Consider the following 26,569-nt stretch of genomic DNA (forward strand, 5'->3'; position numbering starts at 1 on the left):
CTTTGTTTTTCATTGATTCTTTGGGATCTTCTACATGTATAATCATGTCATCTGTACACAGAGAGTTTTATTTCTTCCTTCCTAATCTGTATATCTTTTATTTCCTTTTCTTGTCTTATTGTATTAGCTAGGACTTCCAGTATAATCTTGAATAGGAATGGTGAGAGGGGACATCCTTGCCTTATTAAGATCTTAATGGGGGAATATCTAGCTTCTCACTATTAAGTATGATGTTAGCAGAAGGCTTTTTGGTATATATTATTTATTAGGTTGAGAAAGTTCCCTTCTGTTTCTAGTTTGCTGAGGGTTTTTAATCATAAATCAGTTACAATTTTGTCAAATTGATTTTCTTCAACTATTGATAAGATCATGTGATTTTTTTTTTCTGTAGCCTATTGATATGACAGATTACATTAATTGATTTTTGAATGTTGAACCAGTCTTCCATACCTGGAATAAGTCCCACTTGGTCATGGCATATAATTCTTTTGATACATTGTTAGATTTGATTTGCTAATATTTTATTGATTTTACATCTGTGTTTATGGCAATTATTGTTCTGTGGTTTTCCTTTCTTGTAGTATCTTTATCTCATTTTGGTATCAGGGTAATGCCAGTCTCATAGAATGGGTTAGGAAGTGTTTCCTCTGCTTCTATTTTCATGAAGATACTGCAGAGAATGGATGTTATTCCTTTCTTAAATGTTTGGTAGGATTCACCAGTGAACCCACCTAGGACAAGGAACTAGGAAACTATCAGGCCACTCTTCACCTCCACCTGTCTGTCTGTCTTCCTCCACCTGTTTATCCCTTCCTCCTTCCTCTCTGGGCTCTTTTTGCATTTTAATTTTTCAAATCACCTGCTGTAGCCCCAGATTAGCTCAAGCACCCACCCCCACTTGACTCAGTCACAAGTCCCAAATTCTCAAGATAAAATTAACCTAGTTTAACTCTTAACAGCCCATTCCCTTCGATCCAGTTGAGTAGCCCACTCTTACTTGTAATAACTCCTCAGGCTATTAAACTTACTAAAGCCATTACTGGACAAAATGAATTTTTCTTCATGTTTCTTCCAGTTCATTTACTTTTTAAAAATTCTTCTACATAAACCTGCTTTTCAGCCTCATTGAGAGCTCTGGCCTCAAGACACCTCCACTCTTCCTGTCACCTCTCCCTTTTCTGTACAACTTTTCCTGCATATTTTGGATTTTGTTGTGTAATATTTTACTTGGTATGTGTATTAGTCAGGGTTCTGTTAGAGGGATAGAACTAATAGGGGAGTTTATTAAGTACTAACTTAGATGATCACAAGGTACCACAATAAGCTGTCTGCAAGCTGAGGAGCAAGGAGAGCCAGTATGAGTCCCAAACCTGAAGAACTTGGAGTCCGATGTTCGAGGGCAGGAAGCATCCAGCATGGGAGAGAGATGTAGGCTGGGAGGCTAGGCCCGTCTCTCCTTTTCATGTTTTTCTGCCTGCTTTATATTCACTGGAAACTGATTAAATTGTGCCCACCACATTAAGGATGGGTCTGCCTTCCCCAGCCCACTGACTCAAATGTTAATCTCTTTTGGCAACACCCATACAGACACACCCAGGATTAATACTTCGTGTCCTTCAATACAATCAAAGTTGACACTCAATATTAACCATCATGTTCGAATCTGTCCTCATGAGATTAATCTGTTCTTTTTCCTTTCTGTACTGTCCTTATCTACCTTGGACTTAAGGTAATATTCAGCTCATAATAGGAGATAGGGAGTGTTTTCTTTCTTTTCCCTGAAGTTGCTTGTTCTTTGAAGTCATCTAGGGCTGCTGCCTTCTATAGATAATTTTTTTCTTTAATGGGTATAATATGATGCAAGTTTTTCTCCTTGAATCATTTTTTGTAATGTGTATTTTTCTAGAATAGTGTGCATTTCATCTGAGTTCTCAAAATTTTGGCAAAAGTTACTTACGATTTTCTCTATGATAAAAAATTTCAAATCTGTAATCCTATCATTGTCACTATTGGTCTCATCTCATCTTTTCTTAATTGTCTTGCCCAGAGGTGTGTCTAGTTCAGCCGAGATCGGGTGCGTTCAGGGTGGTACCGCCATAGACGAGGTGTGTCTATTTCAGTGTGTTTACAAAGAACCAGCATTTGGAATTTTTGCTTATTTCTCTTGTTTGCTATTTCACTAGAATGCTGTTTATTTTTATTGTTTCTTTCCTTCCTACTTTCTTTGAAATGACTGTTATTTTTCTATCTTGAGTTGATTACGTTGCTCATAATATTTTACTCTACCTCTTTTTTTCTAAGCTAACATGGGCATTTGGGGCCATAACTTTCCCTTTAGGTACTACTTTAGCTGCATCCCACAAATTTTGCCCTATAGAACTTTTGTCATTGAGATCTAAGTTTGTTACAATTTCCGTCATGATTTCTTATTGAATCCATGAATTATTTAGTAGTATTTTTTAATCTGTCATATGAATATTTTTCATTATTTTGATTTGAATTGTATTGCATTTTATTCATATATAGTGGTCTGCTTTATATTTATCTGGAGTATTTTTTGAGACTGGTTATCTGGCTTGGTGTGCAGATAATTTTATCAATACTCTGAGTTCTTATTGTAGTTTTGACTTATATTTGCCTAATAAGTGATGCTGAGCACTTTTTTTCTGTGCTTATTGTCCATTTCTATATCTTCTTTGGAAAAGAATTGGGATTTTGTTGTTGTTGTTGTTGAGTTTTAGGCATTCTCTATATATTTTGGGTAGTATCCCTTACCAGATACATCATTTGCAATTTTTTCCCCCATTTTCTGAGTTGCCTTTTTACTCTGTTGATACTGCCTTTTGGTGCATGCCTTTTAAATTTTTTCATAAAGTCCAGTTTGTCTATTCTTTCTTCTCTTGCCTATTCTCTATACCCACGAAATCACTGCTATATTCAATGTCATGAAGCTTTTGCCATGTTTCCTTCTAAGAGTCTTATAGTTTTAAGTCTTATGTTTAGGTCTTTGATCCATTTTGCGTTAATTTTTGCATGTGGTGTTAGATAAGGGTCCAGCTTCATTGCTTTGCATGTAGTGTTTTTCCAACACCATTTGTTAAGGATGCTGTCCTTTCCCCATTGAGTAGTCTTGGCACCCTTGTCAAAGATAATTTGACTATATTTGTTAGGGTTTATTTCTGGGCTCTCTATTCCATTGTTCTACATGTCTGTCTTTATGCCAGTATCACACTGTTTTGATTATTATAGCTTTGTTGTAAGTTTTGAAATCAGGGAGTGTGAGTTCTCCAGTTTTGTGTTTTTTCTCAAGATTGTTTTGGCTATTAAGGGTCCCATGAGAATCCATATGAATTTTAGGATAGATTTCTATTTCTACAAAAAATGTTTTTGTTATTTTGATAGATATTGTATTGGATATGTAGATAACTTTGGGTAGTGTTGATGTCTTTTTTTTTTTTTTTTTTTTTTTTTTTTTTGAGACAGAGTTTTTCACTCTTGTCACCCAGGCTGGAGTGCAATGATGTGATCTTGGCTCACTGCAACCTCTGCCTCCTGGGTTCAAGTGATTCTCCTTCCTCAGCCTCCCAAGTAGCTGGGATTACAGGCACCTGCCACCATGCCCGTCTAATTTTTGTGTTTTTAGTAGAGATGGGATTTCACCATGTTGGCCAGGCTGGTCTCGAATTCCTGACCTTAGGTGATCTCCCTGCCTTGGCCTCCCAAAATGCTGGGATTACAGGTGTGAGCCACCATGCCCGGCCAGTGTTGACATCTTAATATTAAATCTTTCAATCCATGAACATGGGATGTATTTCTATTTATTTATGTGTTCTTTACTTTCAGTAATATTTTATACTTTTCATTGTACAAGTCTTTCATCTCTTTGGTTAAATTTAATTTGAAGTATTTTATTATTTTTGATGCTATTGTATTTTTAATTTTGTTTTATTTATATTTATTTATTTATTTTTTGAGATGGAGTCTCGCCCTGTTGCTCAGGCTCTAGTGCAGTGGCATGGTCTCAACTTGGTGCTACTTCCACCTCCGAGACTCAAGAGATCCTCCCACCTCAGCCGCCTGAGTAGCTGGGACTACAAGTGCATGCCATCACAACTGGCTAATTTTTGTATTTTTTTAGAGACAGGGTTTTACCATGTTGACCAGACTTGCCTCAAACTCCTGAGCTCAAGCAATCTGCCCACCTCGGCCTTCCAAAGTGTTGGGATTACAGGCATGAGCCACCACTCACTATGGTGGCTATTGTTTATGAACCTGTTTTTGTTTTTGTTTTTTCTTTTCAGATTGTTCATTATTAGTATGTGGAAATGCAGCTGATTTTTGCATGTTAACTTTGTATCCTGCCACTTTGCTGAATTCCTTTATTAGTTTAAACAGTTTTTTGGTTGAATCTTTATAATTTTCTACATATAACATCATATCATTTAAAAACAAAATTATTTTACTTTTTCCTCTCCAATTTGGATACCTTGTATTTCTTCTTCTTACCTAATTGCTGTGATGAGAACTTCCATTATTATTTTGAACGAAAGTAGTGAAGATGGTCATCCTTGCCTTGCTCTATTTTAGAGGAAAAGCTTTCAATGTTTTACTATTGAGTATGATATTCACTGTAGGTTTTTTCATATGTGGCTTTTATTATGTTAAGATAATTTCCAGCTATTCCTTCTTTGTTGAGTGTTTTTATCATGAAAACCGCGAAAGGGTGTTGTTTTGTCAGATGCCTTTCCTGCATTAATTGAGATGATCATGTGGTTTTTGTCCTTCATTCTATTAATGTGGTATATTACATGGATCCATCCTTGCATTCCAGGGTTAAATCCCACTTGTCCAGGGCATATAATTCTTTTAATATGCTGCTGAATTTGGCTTGCTGGTGTTTTGAGGATTTTTGTGTCAGTATTCAAAAGTGATATTCATATACAGTTTTCTTCCAGCACGATCTTTGTCTGGCTTTGGTATCAGGATAATGCTGACCTCACTGAATGAGTTGAAAGTATTCCCTCCTCTTCAGTGTTTTGGAAAAGTTTGAGAAAGATTGGTGTTAGTTCTCTTTTAAATGTTTTGTAGAATTCACAAGTGAAGCCATCAGGTCCAGGGCTGTTCTTCGTAGGGAGATCTTAAATTACTGATTTAATCTCCGTAATAGTTATAAGTCCAATCAGATTTTCTATTTCTTTGTGACTTAGTCTTGGTAGATTTCATGTTTCTAGGAATTTGTCTATTTCATCTAGGTTATCCATTTGTTGGCGTACCATTGTTTATAGTACACTCTTACAGTTTTTTTTTTTTAATGCAGAATTGGTAGCAAAATCATTTCTGATTTTGGTAATTCGAGTCTTATTTCTCTCCTTTTAAAAATTCATCCAGCTAAAGGTTTGTCAATTTTGTTGATCTTTTAAAAGAACCAGATTTGGGTTTTGTGGGGTTTTTTTTTTCTATTCTCTATTTTGTTAATCTCTGCTCTAATCTTTATTATTTCCTTCTGCTAGCTTTTGGTTCAGTTTGTCCTGTTTTTAGTTCCTGAAGTTTTGAAGTTAGGTTGTTGATTTGAGGTCTTCTTTTTTAAAAATCAGTGTTTATAGCTATAAGTTTTTACCTTAGCATTGCTTTCACTGTGTCCCATACGTTTTGATATGTGGTGGTTTCATTTTCATTAGTCTGTAAGCATTTTCTAATTTCCCTTGTGATTTCTTCTGTGATCCATTGGTAATATTTAGGGGTGTGTTGCTTAATCTCTACAAATTTGTGAATTTTTTAGTTTCATTCATTTATTGATTTTTTTTTTTTTTTTTTTTTGAGATGGAGTCTGGCTCTGTCACCCAGGCTGGAGTGCAGTGGCGCGATCTCAGCTCACTGCAAGCTCCGCCTCCCGGGTTCATGCCATTCTCCTGCCTCAGCCTCCCGAGTAGCTGGGACTACAGGCTCCTGCCACCATGCCCGGCTAATTTTTTGTATTTTTAGTAAAGATGGGGTTTCACCGTGTTAGCCAGGATGGTCTCGATCTCCTGACCTCGTGATCCGCCCGCCTTGGCCTCCCAAAGTGCTGGGATTACAGGCCTAAGCCACCACGCCTGGCCTCATTTATTGATTTTTAACTTCATCCCATTGTTCTTGGAGAATATGCTTTGTATGATATCTATGTTTTTGAATCTAGGCCTAATTGGTAGCCTAACTTACCGACTTTCCTGGAAAATGTCCCATGTGTACTTGGGAAGGATGTGTATTCTGTTGTCGTTAGGTACAGTGTTCTGTGTGCCTGTTAAATCAAGTTGGCTTATCGTGCCCTTCAAGTGCTTTATTTTCTTTCTTTCTTTTTCTTTTCTTTTTTTTTTTTTTTTTGAGACGGAGTTTTGCTCTTGTTGCCCAGGCTGGAGTGCAATGGCGCGATCTCGGCTCGCCACAACCTCCACCTCCCAGGTTCAAGCGATTCTCCTGCCTCAGCCCCCCGAGTAGCTGGGATTACAGGCATGTGCCACCATGCCCAGCTAAATTTTGTATTTTTAGTAGAGATGGGGTTGGTCAGGCTGGTCTTGAACTTGGGACCTCAGGTGATCCACCTGCCTTGGCCTTCCAAAGTGCTGGGTTTACAGGTGTGAGCCACCGCGCCCATCCAAGTGCTTTATTTTCTTGCTTATCTTTCTCTGGTTGTTGTATCTATGAATGAGAATGAGGTATTGAAGTCTCTGAGTATTGTTGTAGAATTGTCATTTCTCCTTTCAATTATATCAATATCTGCTTTGTATATGTTGATTATCTGTTATGAGCTGCCTAAATGTTTATAATAGTTATATGTTCTTGCTCTGTTGAACCTTTTATCAATATGTAATATTTTTCTTTGTTTCATAACCTTTTTAATTCAAAGTCTTATTTTCTTTGATATTAGTAGAGCCGCTCCTGCTGTCTTTGGGTTACTCTTTGCATGGAATACCTTTTTCCATCCTTTCCCTTTCAATCCACTTGTATCTTTGGGTTCAAAGCGAATCTATTGTAGATAGCATAGAATGGGATCATATCTTTTTGTTTATTCTACCAATCTGTGTCTTTGGATGGGAGGGTTTAATTAATATGCATCGAAAGTAATGACCGATATGGAGGGATTTACTTCTGTCATTTTGTTATTTCTCATATGCCTTACAGCTTTTTTGTCTCATTTTCTGAATATTGTCTTCTTTTGTGTTGAGTTGATTATTTGCAGTGAAACATTTAAATTACCTTTTCATTTCCTTTTGTGTAGATGCTGTAGCTATTCTCCTTGTGCTTACAATGGACATTGCATTTAACATTCTAAAGTTTTAGTACTCTAATTTTAATTTATACCAGCTTAACTTCAACAGCATACAAAACTATGTTCCTTTACAGCTCTGTCCCCACCCATTTCAGTTGTTGATGTCACAGAATAACACCTTTTTGATACACTGTGTGCCCCAAAACAAAAACTAATACTTGTCTTTTTTTTTTTTTTTTTTTAACACATTAGTGTATTAACATAGAAAACAAAACATAGAGGCTGGGTGTGGTGGCTGACGCCTGTAATCCCAGCACTTTGGGAGGCCGAGGTGGGCAGATCATCTGAGGTCAGGAGTTCGAGACCAGCCTGGCTAAATGGCAAACCCCCATCTCTACTAAAAATACGAAAATTGTCCAGGCATTGTGGGCGCCTGTAATCCCAGATACTCGGGAGGCTGAGGCACGAGAATTGCTTGCACCTGGGAGGTGGAAGTTGCAGTGAGCTGAGATCGCACCACTACACTCCAGTCTGGGCAACAGAGCGAGACTCCATCTCAAAAAAATAAAAAGAAAAGAAAAAAATATAGAGTTACAAAACAAAGCTGTAACAATCAATTTTATATTTGCCCATATATTTACCTTTACTATGATCTTTACTTCTTCATGCAGCTTCAAATTACTGTCTAGTGCCCTTTCATTTCAACCTGCAGGACTCCATTTAGCATTTCTTACAGGGAAGATCTAGTAGATTGATGAACTCCCTCAGCTTTTGTTTATTTGGAAATGTCTTATTTCCTTCCTCGTGTTTTGCCAGTATAGGATTCCTGGTTGACATTTTTTTTCTTTCAGCACTTTAAACATTATTAGCTTTCTGAGCTCCAAAATGTCTGATTAGAAATCTTCTATGACCTTATTAAGTATCCCCTGTGTGTGTGACAAGTCACTGCTCTCTTGCTGCTTTCAAGATTCTCTGTCTTTGACTTTTGACAGTTTGATTATAATGTGTCTTGGTGTGTGTCTTTTTTAGTTCATTATCCTTGGAGTTCCTTGAACTTCTTCAATGTTTTTATTTATGTCTTTCATTAAATTTAGGGAAAATTTTGACCATTATTTCTTCAAGCATTCTCTCTGTCGTCTTCTGTCTCTCTCCTTCTGAGATTGCCACGTGCAAATGTCAGTTCACTTGATGGTGTTCATGGTCCCTTAATCTCTGTTCACTTTTTTTCTTTTTTTTGCTATTCGGACGTGATCATTTCCATTGTCCTGTTTTCAGGTTCACTAATCCTTCTGCCTGTAGAAATATGCCTTTGAATTCTTCTAATGAATTTTTCATTTCAGTTATTACACTTTTTAGTTCCAGAATTTCTTTTTGGTTTCTTTTTAGGTTTTCTATGCCTATTGATATTTCTATTTTGTTCATATATCCTTTTCTTGACTTTTCCCACATATTCCTGTAGTTTTTAGAGCATCTTTAAGATCGCTGTTTTAAAGTGTGTTTCTAGTGGATCTGCCATCTACCCTTTCTCAGGGTGAGTTTCTGTTGGATTTGTAGTTTTCTTTTGGATGGGCCATATATCACTGTTTCTTTGTGTGCCTTGTGATTTTCTTGTTGAAAACTGGACGTTTGTATCTTATCATGTGGCCACTGTGGGAATCAGATTCTTTGCCTCTCAGTGTTTTCTGGAGTTTTGTTTTGTTTTGTTTGATTATTGAAGGCTGTCTCTGTGCCAAGGATCAGCCCGAGGTATGAACTTAAAGTCTTTTCAGTTCTCTTTGAAGACTGTACCTTTCCCTGGGCATCCATGGTAACTATAATTTCCCTATAAATATGTTTATTTTTTAATGTCTTAGTCTTTAATGTACACCTCCCAAAGGTGGGAAAGAGAAAAGTGAAAGAGTAGGGATGGGGGAAGCACTGGCTCTTGAAGTCCCCAGGGAGTCACTTAAGCTAGACGGGGAGGGGCTTGGCACCCTGACTGGCTGCCTCTATTCCGCCCTTCCATGACAAGAACACAGATCCTTAATATTTTGAAGACAGTGTTCTTATTGCCTATCCTGGCTCTTAGAAGCTGCATGCAAGCTGCTCCCATAACATGTACACAGCTGCCTGCCATGGGGCTGAGTCATCGGGGACTGGTAGCGGCTTTGGAGCTAAGAGCGGAGATTGACTGAAAATAACCGCAATTTACTGTCAAGCCTTCCCCTGAATGTTACAAGCCTTCAATAGACTCCAGAGTTCCAAAATAGTTACATCAGACAAATTCTGCCAATGTAATTTTTGTCTGGGTGGGGTAAAGTATTCCTCGTGCTTTCTACTCCAGCATCTTCCCAGAATCCTCTACCTGGATATTTTTAAAATTTATACTTAGTTGAATTCTGAAGTAAATTAACTTTGCTATTCTCCTTCAGCACAACACAAGGACTTTCCTGTGCTTTTTCCTACAAGTTTCCTTTTAAACAAGTTGATACTTGTTTGTTTGTTTATTTTTGAGACAGAGTTTCGCTCTGGTTGCCCAGGCTGGAGTGCAATGGCACGATCTCAGCTCACTGCAACCTCCGCCTCCCAGGTTCAAGTGATTCTCCTGCCTCAGCTTCCCAAGTAGCCGAGATTACAGGTGTACACCACCACACGTGGCTAATTTTGTATTTTTAGTAGAGATGGGGTTTCACCATGTTGGTCAGGCTGGTCTTGAACTCCTGATCTCAAGTGATCCGCCTGCCTTGGCCTCCCAAAATGCTGGGATTACAGGCATGAGCCACCATGCCCGGCCGATACTTGTTTAGATGTGTCCTCGTACATACCACTTTCTCAGTTCACCTTTGTTTCTGGCACTCCCAGCTGTTCCTGCTGGCACAGTTTCCTTCTTACTGAACTCAGTGGTAAACTTAGCCTTCTTTTTTCTCCCCAAAACATCTTTATTTCACTTTCTTGAATAATAGATCATCAGAGTAGAAACTCTAAATCGAGGTATTTCCTATTAGCACTTTGAAGATATTCCTCTATTGCCTTCCAACATAATTATTTCATTATCTTCTAGTGTCTTTCATCACCACGAAGAAAATGTCTGGTGTCATTCCTTAGTTTTGGAGTCTGCTGATAAATTCAGCAACCAGTAACATTTATTAAGGTTACCGTGGTGAGCACTACACATGCCATAACTCATTTAATCCTTACAAAAGTCTATTGGATCATAGATACTATTTTTTCTCATATTCCAAAGGAGGAAACTGAGGCTTAAATGAGTACAAGTCTAGCTGGGTGCAGTGGCTGATGCCTGTAATCCCAGCACTTTGGGAGGCTGAGGCGAGTGGATCACCTGAGGTCAGGGGTTCAAGACCAGCCTGGCCAACATGGCAAAACCCCATCTTTACTGAAAATATAAAAATTAGGTGGGCATGGTGGCACTTGCCTGTAATCCTAGCTGCTTGGGAGGCTGAGGCTGGAAAATCACTTGAACCCAGGAGGCAGAGGTTGCAGTGAGCCGAGATTGCACCACTGTACTCCAGCCTGGATGACAGAGCAAGACTCCGTCTCAAAAAAACAAAAAAAAACAAAAAAAAACAAAAAAACAAAGTAGAAGTCTTGTCCAAGGGCAAATAGGACATGACTAGAATTCAATCCCAAGTGTTTCCAAATACAAAGCCTACTTTGAACAAGTACGTTGCACAGACAAGGTAGGGAAGGTGAAATGTCCTTTGGAAACAGGAGACAGAGTCCCTGTCCCAGCACAGCCAACAGCAGTCTCCTTGATCTCCATGATCATTAGCTCTGAGAGTCTGGCCATAATTAAGATCCTGTAGATAATTAGGCACTGATCACAGGGACCTCCTTTTTGGAGATAATAAAACTTGTAGTCTGTGAAGGGAGGGGAAGAAGAGCTATCACCACCCCCACACCCTCCCATCTTGGAATAAGAAGGGACTTGTGTATCTCCATTTAGGTTTTGCCAGTGTTCTCTTAGCAAAACCTAGTGACTGTGGTACATGTGGAACTCACCCTCATCAGAGAGGCCTGATTGCTCCCAGCAGCAGTTGCTTTTAGAGAAGTATCAGAGGAAATTGGCATTTTGGTAACACTGCTCAGAGGATTTAGCTCCACTCCAACAAAATTGGAGATTAAGGTTGAAACTTCAGAAAATGAGTTTCCAGATAAACTTTTAGAATTGCACTTGGCTATGTCAAGAATGTAATCTTATGGTTATAGTTTTGTCTGTGAAAAATGGTTCCACGGGCAACTGTTACCATGTGAATCCTACTTATTACCAGTAAACTCAGAAGAAGGTGGCAACAGCTCTCAGCATTCCACTATTGCAGGCAATCACAAGTCTGCCCTTGTGATCTCTGCCTTTTCTTACCCAAAGAAGAAACTACACAGTTGTAGCTACAACCGGCAAGAACAAATTTTGGTAAATCTGGGAAGTTCAAAAGATACCACTGTAATGAAACCACCACTGCAAAATTATGACTGAGACAATGAAAGAGATCTCACCTAACCAACTGCATCTTGCTTCTAACCTCCAAGCTGTCCTTCTTCATTCTTGGGTGTAGACTGAACTAACTTTGGGAGGAATTTAGTTTATAGTTTATAATTTAAAACAAAGATGATAATAGCCCTTCCCTAAAACAAACCTCCTTCTTGCTAGGGACCCGATGGCCTTTGTAGGACTAAGAAATTAGCCAAACGATTAGAAATTAGTGTTTAGGAGTCATGCAGCTGGAGGCTACAAGATTCTGACCCTCCCTAAACTGCCCCTAGGATGAGTGCTTGAGAAATTTTGCAGACCTTGCACTTGATGGATCAGCTGGCACCACCCAGCTCGATAAACTGGCTCATCTGATCTTGTGGCCACCACCCAGGAACTGACTCAGCTCAAGAGGACATCTTCAGTTCCCAGTGATGTCATCTCTGACCAATCAGCACTCCTGGCTCACTGGCTTCCTCCCACCCACCAAGTTGTCCTTAAAAACTCTGCTGCCTGAATGTTCAGGGACACCGATTTGAGTAGTCATAAAACTCCGGTCTCCCGCACAGCTGGCTCTGTGTGAATTACTCTTTCTCCATTACAGTTCCCCTGTCTTGATTAATTGGCTCTGTCTAGGCAGTGGGCAAGGTGAACCCACTGGGTGGTTTCAGTAATACTCTTTTTTGTAGTTTAAAAATCACCCCTCAGTATTCCAAAATCACTTCTCCCTCAGACGACCCCTGGACTTCCTTTACTCCCACGCAGTTAACATTAATTTTGAGTTGTGAGAAGGTCCGGTAGCCTCTCTTCTTTCATCAGTACTCCCCCTGCTGTGTGGCTTGTAAGTATGATTGTATGTTTGGAAGACCCATTTAGAAAATAATAATTGACACTAAGATCACATAAAAGCCCTTGAGTGTAGAAATGAAAATAATATGAATGATTCGTTTTGCATTAGTGTTCTTTTTTATTTTTGTTTTATTCCGTTTTGTCTATTATATATGGCCTTTGAAATGCTGATTGTGCAGATAGATGAATTTTACCCAAACAAAGGGCTGACCTTTGCCCTCAGCTTCTGGGAGGTGACCTCTAAGCCCTTGGAATGTCCTGCCTGATAAGAGTACCTTTGTTTATTTGTAGGCCTTAGGCCACACCAGATATTCTATTATTATTATTATTTTTTTGAGATGGGCGTCTCACTCTGTCGCCCATGCTGGAATGCAGTGGCACGATCTCTGCTCACAGCAACCTCCGCCTCCCAGGTTCAAGTGATTCTCCTGCCTCAGCCTCCTACGTAGCTGGGATTACAGGCATGCACCACCACACCCGGCTAATTTTTGTATTTTTAGTAGAGACGGAGTTTCACCATGTTGGCCAGGCTGTTCTCAAACTCCTGACCTCAGGTGATCCTCCCACCTCAGCTGCCCAAAGTGCTGGGATTACAGGCGTGAGCCACCAAACCCAGCCCCCACACCAGATATTCTCTGCCAACCAAATGATTTCATATGGTTGGGGCTTTGGGCCACGCAGTTATTGGCTCAACCTCTGGAGGGGCTGGAAATTAAGGTCAGACATGTAGCAGTCAACTGTGTCTAGGTGACTGAGCCGCAGTAAAATCTTTGGACACCAAGACTCAGGTGCATTTCCAAGGTTGGCAGCACTCTGTGCATATCATCACACATCCCTGCTGGGAGAAGTTAGCTCTGTCTATAACCCCTCTGCGATAGGACAACCGGAAGCTCCAGGCATGGAATTCTCCTAGACTCAGTCCCACGTGCCTGTTCCCTCGGTTAGCGTTAATGTGTGTCCTTATGCTATAATAAAACATACATGAATATAACAGCTTTCAGAGAGTTCTGTGGGTCCTTCTAGTGAACTGTTAAATCTGGAGGTTGTCTTGCGGGCCCCTGAACTTTGCACTGGTGAATGTGTTTTCTAATCCTCGTTTCACAGTTTCTCATTCTTAACTGCAATATGGGAGTAGCTCTGTTTTCTGGGGTGATTGTGATGGCTAAATGAAGTGAAGTATAAAAAGCATCTAGAATTGTGCCTTGCCTATAGCAGTGTATTAGTCTTTTCTCACGCTGCTGATAAAGACATACCTGAGATTGGGTAATTTATAAGAAAAAAGAGGTTTAATGGACTCACAGTTCACATGGCTGGGGTGGCATCACAATCGTGGCGGAAGGTGAAAGTCACGTCTCACATGGAGGCAGACAAGAGAAGAGAACTTGTGCAGGGAAACCCCCCTTCGTAAAACCATCAGATCTTGTGAGATTTATTCACTATCTCAAGAACAGCACAGGAAAGGCCCTCCTCCATGATTCAATTACCTCCCACCTGGTCCCTCCCACAACACATGGGAATTGTGGGAACTACAATTCAAGATGAGATTTGGGTGGAAACACAGCCAAACCATATCAAGCAGTTTCTTAATAGAGGCTTTTTCCTAAAGGTTCTGACCATTTGCTTTTTGAATAAAGAATGGTATAGTGTTACGTGGAGGAATAGTCATACAAACCACCTCCAATGTTGATGCTAATAAATAGCTTGTGGGGTACTCTTTTTTCAGCTCATATATAAGATTTCCTTCTTATTTCAACTCTTGAATGTGTAGAACTATGAGACCTTTGTATGATTAGAACTTTTTTCAGTGACTCTGCAGTATTTGTAACAAAAGCTGGAACAACTTTCAGCAGAACCTGGTTTGAGACAGTGGCTGGGGGCCAGCCGAATGATACAAGTTTTTTATTTGTGACATTTTGAGTTTGAGATGACTGGATTTCCCGTATAGATGAGTCTCTGGAGAAGTTACAAGGGAAACCGATGGGAAGTCAGTTCTTCATCTGCAACCTCTTGCCTGTAACTGTTAGGAACTAGTTCATGTAATGGGAGGAGAATGTACTTCACTGTGCCAGTTTTATTTTTTTGGTTATTATTTTCTGAGAAGGGGTAGAAGCTTGTAAATAAAATCAAAGAAATCAAAGGCAGGGCACACTGACTTTAGAGGTCTGCATAAAAAGCTTTCGGCTCCCCTCGTTTGCCTAAGGCCTCTTGTGCTGTACTTGAGTAGAGAAGTAATTAACAGATAGTAGGCTTTTCAGTGCACTCATTGTTTAGACTGAATGCCAAGAGAAGTTGAAGTACCTTAAGAATTTGGAATATAGGCCGGGTGCGGTGGCTCATGCCTGTAATCCTAGCACTTTGGGAGGCTGAGGCGGGCGGATCACCTGAGGTCAGGAGTTCGAGACCAGCCAGGCCAACGTAGCGAAACCCCATTTCTACTAAAAATGCAAAAATTAGCTGGGCGTGGTGGGGCATGTCTGTAATCCCAGCTACTCAGGAGGCTGAGACAGGAGAATCTCTTGAACCTGGGAGGCAGAGGTTTCAGTGAGCCGAGATTGTGCCACTGCACTCTAGCCTGGGCAACAGAGTGAGACTCCATCTCAAAAAAAAAAAATTGGAATATACACTGTTTTCTGTGAGTTTTAGATAAGTTAAACAAAGGGAGTTAACTTAGGGATATTGCACACAAATAAGGGGTAAAACAAAATCAAACAAACAAAAAAAAACAATGCTCTGGCCAGGTGAGGTGGCTCACACATGTATTCCCAGCATTTTAAGAGGCTGAAATGGGAGAATTGCTTGAGTCCTGGAATTCAAGACCATCCTGGGCTGCATAGCAAGACTGTCTCTCTACAAAACATTAAAACATTAGCTGGATATGGTGGCATGCACTGTAGTCCCAGCTCTTCCAGAGACTGAGGAGGGAGGATCCTTGAGCCGAAGAAGTTGAGGCTTCAGTGAGCTGTGATTGCACCACTGCACTCCAGTCTGGGTGACAGAGGAAGACCCTGTCTCTAAAACAAAACGAAACAAAAAGCCTCTCTTTGCAGTTTCCTTGAGAAATATTTGAAAGACATGACTGTTCTGTCATTTTCCAGTTTGAAAGCTACCAGTAACATGGGATCATGTAATGGCCACGGTCTCTTTAACACCCTCCAATTTGAATCTTGGCCCTTCTACTTCCTTAGGATATGGCCTAAGCACATCTATCACTTAGCTTTTTTTGGACTTTTGCTCTCATTCGAAAGATAGGAATGTGACTACAACATGTTTATTATGTGGATTACACAAGATAGAGAACCAAACATAGCACCTAGTACCCAGTAGGACACTTCACAAGGATTTGTCACTACTGTTTGCCTGCCAGTCTTCTCCTTTCCTCTGCCCTACATTTTTTGGCTGAGGTTGTTGATGTGCTTTTTCCTTTCTTGGATGGATACAGTCACCACTATTTTAAACCTTATTTTTAGTTTTGTCAAAATTCTACATGGACAGTTAAAAAGTCCAAGTTTATTAAAAAACAAAACAAAACAAAAAAACAGCAGTTCCTTGTACCCTCCTCAAACACAAACACACCTCCATTTCCCCCTCTCAAGCAACAACCACTTTCAGATTTTCTAGGTGATTCATTTGGTATTTATCTCCGTATCTCTAAATAGCATACTTATATTGCTGCTCGCCCCTGCACCCCCAACCCACCATTTTGCTTATTATCTCTTTTTTTTTTTTTTTTTTTGAGGCGGAGTCTTGCTCTGTCCCCCAGGCTGGAGTGCAGTGGCGCGATCTCGGCTCACTGCAACCTCTACCTCCCGGGTTCAACCAATTCTCCTGCTTTAGCCTCCTGAGTAGCTGGGACTACAGGAGGCTGCCAGTTTTTGTATTTTTAGTAGAGGCGGGGTTTCACCTTGTTGGCTAGGCTGGTCTTGAACTCCTGGCCTCAAATGATCCACCCACCTCGGCCTCCCAAAGTGCTGGGATTACAGGTGTGAGCCACCATGCCTGGCTGCTTATTATCTCTTTACTGTGTACCATGGAAGATGAGGCTTGAGCTTGCTTCTACCTTCTCCTGGAACATCCTTTCCCATTCCCCCACCCTCCTAACATACACATACCAGATTTTTATTTAGATGATTTTTTTTGCATTATTATAACCACATGAACACTGTTCATGGCCAAGCCATGCCATCTCCTGCAATTGCTATTTGTTTCCAGTGCCACCTTTGGTTAATTTTTATTATTTTCTTCATCTAGATTTCTGTGTTATTTCGCTAACAACTCTCAAACTCTCTGCCATCTCAAATATATTGCCTCTCAGACTTTCAGATGCATTGGATTTGCTATCAGGTTCATCTTTTTGAAGAAGTCTCTGCAGGACACTTACTTACCCACCTACCTTGGACAGTTCACTCTCTACCACCTAGTTCACAGCTGTTATCCTGGGATCACCAGCTCTGTCTTGAGTGAAATGTCTCTGGGATCCTGTGTTTCCTAAAGTTACTCCTTCATTCACAGGAAACACAACCTCTAGGAGATTCCTAAGAAACTGGCATGTAAAAAGTACAATTTTTTGAGACCTTTAATGTCCAAACGTGTTTTCATTCTCCCTACGCATTTGATTTGGATATAGAATTCTTGACTGGAAACTATTCCCCCTTTGAGGTTGGACCTGCTGTCTTTCAGCTTTCCTTGCAGTAATTGAGAACTCAAAAGGCATTCAGATTCTTAATCCTCTGTGTATGACCATGTTTTTCTCATTAGATTTTCTCTTTGTCTCCATTGTTTTGAAATTTCACTATAATGTGCCTCAGACGGTGTGTCTGGTTTTATCCATTGTAGACACCTTTAATGTGGAAACTCATGTCCTTCACTTCTTAACATTTCCAGAATTATTTCAATGAATATATCCTCTCTTCTATTTTTTTTTTCTCCTTTCTGTCTAGAACTACTAAAAAGAAAAGTTTTAAATTGGGTCTTATGGACTAGTTCTTTAATATTAAAAAAAAAAAATCTTTTTTGCCAGGTGCAGTAGCTCACGCCTGTTATCCCAGCACTTTGGGAGGCCAAGGCAGGTGAATCACCTGAGGTCAGGAGTTTAAGACCAGCCTGGCTAACATGGTGAAACCCCATCTCTACTAAAAATACAAAAAATTAGCCGGGCGTGGTGGTGTGTGCCTGTAGTCCCAGCTACCCTGGAGGCTGAGGCAGGAGAATCTCTTGTACCTGGGATGTAGAGGTTGCAGTGAGCTGAGATCATGCCATTGCACTCCAGCCTGGGTGACAGAATTTCTGCGCCCGGCCACTGCCCCCAGCCTCTTTTTATTTTTATCCCTCTATCATGTTAGAAGTTTTTCTGAGGTGGCTGATGGTCATTGGTTATATGCTTGTATTTGAGAGTGGGAGACTAAAGACCAGCCTGGCCAACATGGTGCAACCCCATCTCTTCAAAAAATACAAAAATTAGCTGGGTATGGTGTGGTGCACGCCTGTAATCCCAGCTACTCGGGAGGCTGAGGCAGGAGAATCACTTGAACCCGAGAGGTGGAGGTTGCAGTGAAGCCGAGATTGCGCCACTGCACTCCAGCCTGGGCAACAGAGCATGACTCCGTCTCAAAAATAAATAAATAAAAAAATAATAAAAAATAAAGAGCACCCTAATGGTATGGGGTTGACTCTATCTTGGAGTGATCTGCTGGATCATTTGCTTAGGGAATCCCAACCTCAGTATCTTGTCATCTGTCTTCTTGGGCTGGTCAGTAGGGTCTTCTCATTTTCTGCAGCTTGCAATGGTCCCTGGTGGTCCAGAAACAGGAAAGGAAGTAGTTTTATTATGGCAGCCCTGCTCTCAGCTATACCTGCTGTCCCACAGATCACAGATCCTTTCTGAATTGTCTTCTGAGAAGAAACCTCTAAGCATCTGTCGGGGCATGGAGTGGGCAGGTGCTTAGCTGTGAATATATGCAGGGGGCTCAGGAACTTGAGATTCTAATCATGTTTTAAACAGAATATAAATCTGCCTTTGGGTTTTTGGTGGGGAGTGGGTTTGGTACCTCCTCAATCCATGCTTCCTGTCGGTGGGGGGGAGCTAGTGCAGCCAGTTTCTGAGCCTTTGAGGAATTCTAAAGCATAATTTGGGCTGAATCTTGGATTTCTCTATTTGCTAGCTTAGGATTCAGCTCTCTTGGGTCTGCTAAACCAGTTTGCTCACCCATCATCTTTTCAGCTTCTAAAAGTCCAATACTGTTTTCTCTTCTCCTGGTAGCTTTGTTTTTATGTTATATATCTTTTTAAAATGTTCTTACTGTCATTTTAGTGGGGTTTCAAGAGGAAGTAATAGTAAATGCATGCATTTAATCTACTATCTTTAATTGAATCTTTTTAAACATTTACACTAACAGAGAACCTATGCCATTATTATTGTTTAGTGAAATTCTCCCTGTGTGAAAGATGAGAACATAAGGAGAACAAGGCCCCTTTGTACAGCAGTTTGATTCTTGCAGAGAGTGGGAGCCTGCATTGCCTCATCTAGCCAGCAAGGCCACAGACCCTTAGCAGCCTGGCTTTATTAAGTCAGGCTGTATCTTATTGCGCTTGTGTGTTTTTAAGATCATTTATGACCTTTTGAGTTTATTTGTAATTCTGCATAGATTCCGTTCTTCCCTTACTGTTGGATTCGAGGGATTCTTTTAGCAGGGTGACCTCGTGTCTCAGGATACTTAACTTCAGATTTTACGATTTGGGGTTTCATGCCTCTGTTTATGCAGCTGTCTCTCAGCGCTGTTTGTGTGTCAGTCATACCAAATTTTGCTCTTTCAGCTTCTGCCTTTTACATGGAACACTTTGATTTTTTCTGAGCTGTGATTATTCAGTATGATTCGTCTCAGATTGCCCTGAGAGGCGGCACATGTGGTTCAGTTTTGTCTTTTGGGTCTAGTGGTTCTGTTCATTTCAGAATAACTTACTCTTAAGGACTGAATGTTTGTGGCCCCCCTCCCCTCCCAAGTTCATAGGTTGAGGTCCTAACTCCCAGCGTGGCTATATTTGGAGATGGGGTTTCAAAGGAAGCAACTGGGATTAAATGAGGTTATAAGGGTAAGCCCTGATCTAATAGGATCAGTGTCTTTATAAGAAGAGACATCAGGGCTGGGTGCGGTGGCTCATGCCTATGATCCTAGCATTTTGGGAGATCAAGGTGGGAGGATCACTTGAGGCCAGGAGTTCAAGAGCAGCCTGGGCAAAATAGTAGACCCTTTCTCTACAGAAAATTTAAAAATTAGTTGGGCATGGTGACATGTACCTGTAATCTCAGCTACGCAGGAGGCTGAGGTGGGAGGATGGCTTGAGCCCACAAGATTGAGGCTGCAGTGTGTAATAGTTGCACCACTGCACTCCAGCCTGGGTGACAGAGTGAGAACCTATCTCTTAAAAAAAAAAAAAAAAAAAAAAAAGGAAGAAGAGACATGAGAGGGCCCAAGTCCCTTGCTCACTCACTTTCCGTGTACATGTACCAAGAAAAGGCCATGTGGGAAGGAGCAAGAAGGCAGCCGCCTTCAAGACAGGAAGAGAGCCCTCACCAGAAACTGAGCCAGAACCTTGGAATTCCAGCCTCCAGAACTGTGAGAAAAGAATTTTCTGTTGTTTCAGTCCCCCACACTATGGCATTTTGTTACGGCAGCCTGAGCTAATACTCCTACTTTGTCCTGCATTTACTTGGTCTTCCAGTTAGTTTTTTTAGACTTTGGGAATCAGAGCAGTCAGTTGTCAGATTTTAGCTTACAGTTGTCCTACCTGTGCAACGGAAATTTCTTCCATTTTAAACCAGAGCAGAGTTTTAGAGTCAAAAGAAACCAGATCTTTTAGTGCAGAAGCTTTCACACTGCATTAGAAGTGAGGAAGTTGGTTTTGTGAGTTGCAGCCAGCAGTTCTCTTATGAAGTGCATTGCCTGCAGTTTTGTGAAAGTTGTATTCCCAGCTTGTGTGTGTATATTTGCATGTACTAGATTGAGATATAAAGTATATTTTTGACTGTAGGTATGGTAAAAAAAAAAAAAAAATTTAAGTCCATTGTATTGCTCAAACCAATCCTTTACTCTCTCTTAGAACACCCATGGTAAATGATCATGTTAGAGTTTGAGGGTGAAGGAGCATCAGGATTATGAACCAGAGGGGTCAGACTTCAGACCTAGAAATCAAAACACCAAAGGGACACAAATAAGGAAGAAGAGAGTATGGTCATCTCTGTCTTTCAGCAAGCAACACTGGGATCCCCAAAGAGACTCCTCTACGGGGCCAAGCTTGTGTGATTTATCACACCTGTCCCTGTACTCCCCAAGTGCCTTGTACATAACCTCACCTGCTATACACGCTATGTTGTATTATAATTATTTTCTAAATGTATGTAACTGGGCCAAGTCCATAGTTGGCCCAGTTGGCCCATGTTGATGGATGGATCATGAGTTTTGGCCTCATTTGACTGTCATGCATGTTGAATTACATGTTAACGTCATGTCAGTCACCCCAGGCTCAGTCAAGGGTGAGTGTCATGCCTCTGTCATGAATACACAGTGAAGCAGTCCCTTCTATTCTATGGAGCCAGTAGCAGCAAAATCCCATCATGTCTCAAGATGTCAGTAGAACGGGTGGAATTTTGATTCTTTGTATGGTCTTCTAGCTTTGTTAAGAGGTGAGGAAGGGCTGGGTGCAGTGGCTCACGCCTGTTATCCCAGCACTTTGGGAGGCCGAGATGGGCGGATCACAAGGTCAGGAGATCGAGACCATCCTGGCTAACTTGGTAAAACACTGTGTCTACTAAAAATACAAAAAAAATTAGCCAGGTGTGGTGGCGGGTGCCAGTAGTCCCAGCTACTTGGGAGGCTGAGGCAGGAGAATGGCGAGAACCCAGGAGGCGGAGCTTGCAGTGAGCCGAGATAGCACCACTGCACTCCAGCCTGGGAGACAGCGAGACTCTGTCTCAAAAAAAAAAAAAGAAAAAGAAAAGAGTTGAGGAAGAAAGACTGGGCCCTCGCATGTCCTGGGTGACGGCATATGTTGTTAAGTTCCTATATTCACAGAGCCAGCAGGCTTGGTTGGGTGGAATGCAGGAGGAAACTGCAGGGACCATTATAGTGTCTGCGGAAGTTCAAGACAGTGAGGTCCTGTGGCCAGAAAACTGACAGAAATTGTCTAACATGGGAACTCTCTCACTGCAACCGAACTAACAGGATTTAGGAAGACTTCCCAGAGCAAAGGATGAAGGACATGTGAGTTAGACAGAGGGAACAGCTTGGGCGTCACGTGAGAGGACCACAGCTCACCAAGAGATGCAGATTTGATACTCAGACTTTACATTCAGGATCATAGGAATCAATTCTGCTGTCGGCACAGTCTCAGGCCGTCTGTGGGAAGTTGAGAGAAGCCACAGCTGGTATCAGAAGGTCAATTGGCTGGAAGACAGTGGCTGTGGCCCAGAGGAAGGGTCTGCGTGACCAAGTCACGCCACCGGCGGCAGAAGTGCTGCCCAGGGAGAATCGATGGAGGTGTGAGGGGTCAGGGAAAAGGAGGTCACCTTTGACTCTGCAGTTTCGAGGCTCAGTGCCTGGGAATGACAGTGATTGCCTCCACAACAGTAGACAACACTTCAGGGACAGTCTGTCTTGGGAGAGAAAATGATGGTGAGATATAAATTTTACATCTTGGGTTGTAGAGTTCACAGGGCCCTTGAGGCACCATTTCCATGAATGGTCTTATTACAAGAAAATTTCTTCTAATTCATAGAGTAATTAAACTTTTCCACATATTCAGCATTTTCCCCCTAGAAAGCTCTTAGCTAGTGGTTAAAAAATCAGATGTCATTTAAATTCAGCATATTTTAATATTCTAAATTCAGGAACCTATGTATTTTCTTTTCTTTTTTTTTTGTGGCTAGAACAGGAAATTGTTCCTTAGTTCATTTAGTTCATTGGAGTTTTCTTATTTTTATTTTTGAGATGGAATTTCACTCACGTCACTGAGGCTAGAGTGCAGTGGCACAGTCTCAGCTCACTGCAACCTCCACCTCCCAGGTTCAAGCGATTCTCCTGCCTCAGCCTCCCGAGTAGCTGGGATTACATGCACACACCACCACGCCCGGCTAATTTTTGTATTTTTAGTAGAGATGGGGTTTTACCATGTTGGCCAAGCTAGTCTTGAACGCCTGACCTCAGGCGATCCACCTGCCTTGGCCTTTGAAAGTGCTGGGATGACAGGCGTGAGCCACCGTGCCTGGCCATTAGTCGAAGTTTTTTAAAAGACAGTGGCATGGGCCGGGCGTGGTGGCTCACGCCTGTAATCCCAGCACTTTGGGAGGCCAAGGCCAGTGGATCACGAGGTTAGGAGATCGAGACCATCCTGGCTAACACGGTGAAACCCCGTCTCTACTAAAAATACAAAAAATTAGCCAGGTGTGCTGGCGGGAGCCAGTAGTCCCAGCTACTCGGGAGGCTGAGGCAGGAGAATGGCATGAACGCAGGAGGCAGAGCTTGCAGTGAGCCGAGATCAGGCCACTACACTCCAGCCTGGGCTACAGAGTGAGACTCTGTCTCAAAAAAAAAAAAAAAAAAGACAGTGGCATGACAAGTACTTGTCTGTTTATGAGTCAGGTATCAGCGTATTAGTTAATACATTTACAGAAATGAATGCCAAACAAATGCTTTGAATTAAAAGCCTTCACAGTTCAATTAGTATTTCCTTCCAAGCCTCTTCAACTTTCTTTCTGTTTTCTTCATTCCAGGTCATTATTCCACCGTGACTTTTGAGAAGCAATTTTCTTAAGAGAGTACAAATTGGATTATCCCCTCTTACTGAATTGAAATTCTTCAGGCTTTCCACTAATGAGATATTGTATCCACGTTAGGCCAGAAAAGCTAGTTTGAGTCATTTAGTTAGCATGTTTGAATTAGAAGTTATTGATGAAACCTTCACTAATAACTCAAGCCAAGTTGAGTCTAAAAAGGATTCCACGAGGTGCTGTTAACACAGCCTTGAAAATTTGTAACCGATCAAAAGCAGCAACAGCAGGAATTAGAATGAGTTTGAATTAGTCACATGGTAACACGGAAACATTTAACCCTGTGTCAGCGGGACTGCTTGAGATAAACTTGACTTGTCTTCCGGGCCCAGCAAAACTGCAGGCCCAAGGGAAAGGAAGCTCTCCTGTGATTGTAGCGCATCTTGCTTTGATAGGAAGTCATGTCTGGAACATGGAAGAGGTTTTTTTTGTGTTTGTTTTTGTTTTTGTTTTCTTGACGTGATAGGGAGAAAAGATCAGACTTGTTCATGATTTTTAAAACCTTCATTTTTTTTTTTCTAGGGATGTTTTTACTTCTGACTTGACGCATTTTTTTCTTTCCAGTTTAAAATTGGTGGTGAATGGTGGACATGGATCGATTATAACCGCTTCCAGGAGCTCATCCAGGAATATGAAGATAGTGGTGGATCAAAAACGTTCAGCGCAAAGGATTATATGGCCAGAACTCCTCACTGGGCATTATTTGGTGCCAGTGAAAGAGGCTTTGATCCCAAGGACACAAGACATCAGAGAAAGAACAAATCAAAGGCTATTTCTGGATGTTGAGATTATCTGATTTCAAGGTACTGAAGGACAAAAACTTGGATGGCCTCAAAAGGTTCTTGAACACCACTGTGATTCTCCAAGGACGAATTACGTAAATTATACTTTCATACAAAGGAGACGATAAGGCAGTAAACACGGGGACACGGGGGACAGCGTCCACACTCAGAGGGCCTGGGCCACAGCCCCGATGTTTCTTTTCAGAACTCAGCCACTTTCCTGATTTTACTTCTAAGAGGAAAATTATTTTGGGGAGGAACTACACAGTCGTGATTAGAATTTATCTGATGGTTTTGTATTATAACTTGTAAGACCTGCCAGAATGCTAGTCCCGAGAGTGTCAGACAAGGAAGAAATCCCTGGGCCTCTTCCCCTTACCCGGCCCTTAGATTTCATGGAGCAGCCACTTAGCATTGAATTGCACTACCCTAAGCTAAACGTGTCTGTGCTTTCTAAGATAAGAGCTTGATCCCTTTCTTCTATCTTAAGACAGCACCTCCTGAAAAGAATCGAAGTTGTCACAACTCTCAATTATTTTTTAAATACTGCATAGATTGAGTTTTGGTTTATTACCAACCCTTCCCAGAATTGCGTTGGATCTAAAACTACTAGATCTCATCCCATTCCCATGTAAATTACCACAGACCGCAGTACCGGGGCTGGAGCGGAGTGAAGCTGTCTGCTGTAAGAGGAGTGGCCATGTGAGGGCATGGAGTCATTAGTCTCACAAACACACTTTGGACTGAAGAGGATCATTTCTTTTTGTTCAGGAGGTCACTGTCCGGGCCTCTCATATCACGACCAGATGGCGGGTCTCCATCTTCTTTCACTCCTGTGGCCCTGGCTGCTTTACACAATCTGCTCTTTAAGGTTCAGGTGTTTTCAAGTTGGAAAGATCATAAATATTCAAAATTGTTTTCAAGTTAGCAAGTTCTTTTAACAGTCTTTTATGCAAAAATTGAATTAATAAAATAATCTTTTGTAAAGACTTGCAGCATGAGTTTTTTTAAATTTTCTAATTATTGTGGCTACATATTAGGTGTATATATGGGGTACATGGGATGTTTTCATACAAGCATGCATGCGTAATAATCACATCATGGAGAATGGGGTCTCCATCCCCACAAGCATTTATCCTTCGTGCTAAAACCAATCCAATTATACTCTTTTAGTTATTTTTTATTTTTATTTATTTATTTATTTTGAGACAGAGTCTCACTGTCACCCAGACTGGAGTGCAGTGGTGTAATCTTGGCTCACTGTCACTTCTGCCTTCCGGGTTCAATTGATTCTCCTGCCTCAGCCTCCTGAATAGCTGGGATTATAGGCATGCACCACCACGCCTGGCTAATTAATTTTTGCATTTTTAGTAGAGATGGGATTTCACCATGTTGGCCAGGCTGGTCTCGAACTCTTGACCTCAGGTGATCCTCCTGCCTCAGCTTCCCAAAGTGCTAGGATTACAGGCATGAGCCACCACGCCCGGCCAGTCCTGCAGTTCTAAACCCTGTTAGACCCACCTTTTGTAACTCTATCCTCTATTCTATGCTGAATTAAAATTCATAGATATATAATCTACCTACCCAGTTGAAAACTGGACACCTTTTTTTTTTTTCTTTTTTTTTTTTTTTTTTTTTTTGGCAACAGGGTCTTGCTCTGTTGCTGAAGCCGGAGTGCAGTAGCACAATCACGGCTCACTGCAGCCTCAAATCTCCTGGGCCCAAGCAGTCCTCCCACCTCAGCCTCCTGCGTAGCTGGGACTGCAGGCGTACACCACCAAGCTCAGCTAAATTTTTTTGATGATGTTTTTTGTAGACACAGGGTCTCACTATGTTGCCCAGGCTGGTCTTGAACTCCTGAACTTGAGAGATCCTCCCACCTCAACCTCCCATAGTAGCTAGGATTACAGGCATGAGCCACCACACCTGGCCACCATACTTATTTCTCTTTCCTTTTTTTTCTTTTTTTTGAGATGGAGTCTTGCTCTGTTGCCCAGGCTGGAGTGCAGTGGCGTGATCGCAGCTCACTGCAAGCTCCACCTCCTAAGTTCAAGCGATTCTCCTGCCTCAGCCTCCCGAGTAGCTGGGACTACAGGTGCCCACCACCACGCCTGGCTAATTTTTGTAGTTTTAGTAGAGCCGGGGTTTCACCATATTGGCCAGGCTGGTCTCGAACTCCTGACCTTGTTACCTGCCCGCCTCGGCCTCCCAAAGTGCTGGGATTACAGCCGGAAGCCACTGCACCCACCCCCACCATACTTATTTCTAAATGGTAGAATCAAAATACTTTTCTGTATTGTTACATGGATCAGTGAATACAGGAAAGACCAATCGTTTTTCTCTCTGTACTCACACCAGTCAATCCTTCACTTCTGACACCAAATTTGTGGGGCTTTTTGCTATACCAA

General features: G+C 41.4%; 1 protein-coding gene across 7 annotated transcripts in view; it reads left to right on the top strand.

The window, feature by feature from the left end:
* Nucleotides 1-25,148, top strand: part of LOC744965 (S-adenosyl-L-methionine-dependent tRNA 4-demethylwyosine synthase TYW1) — a 249,248-nt gene extending 224,100 nt beyond the window's left edge. For 5 of the 7 annotated variants that reach the window (XM_024357846.3, XM_024357847.3, XM_024357849.3 and 2 more), the window contains one exon: nt 23,944-25,148. In XM_024357846.3, coding sequence (XP_024213614.1) covers nt 23,944-24,165 — 222 coding nt within the window. In that variant the 3' untranslated portion in view covers nt 24,166-25,148. Of the gene's footprint in view, nt 1-23,901 lie in introns of all 7 variants that reach the window. The other 2 variants (XM_063814309.1, XM_024357850.3) reach the window with 2 other exon arrangements.
* The last annotated feature ends 1,421 nt before the right edge of the window (nt 25,149-26,569 follow it).

The sequence above is a fragment of the Pan troglodytes genome, chromosome 6 (assembly GCF_028858775.2).
Source record: "Pan troglodytes isolate AG18354 chromosome 6, NHGRI_mPanTro3-v2.0_pri, whole genome shotgun sequence".
Taxonomy (NCBI): domain Eukaryota; kingdom Metazoa; phylum Chordata; class Mammalia; order Primates; family Hominidae; genus Pan; species Pan troglodytes.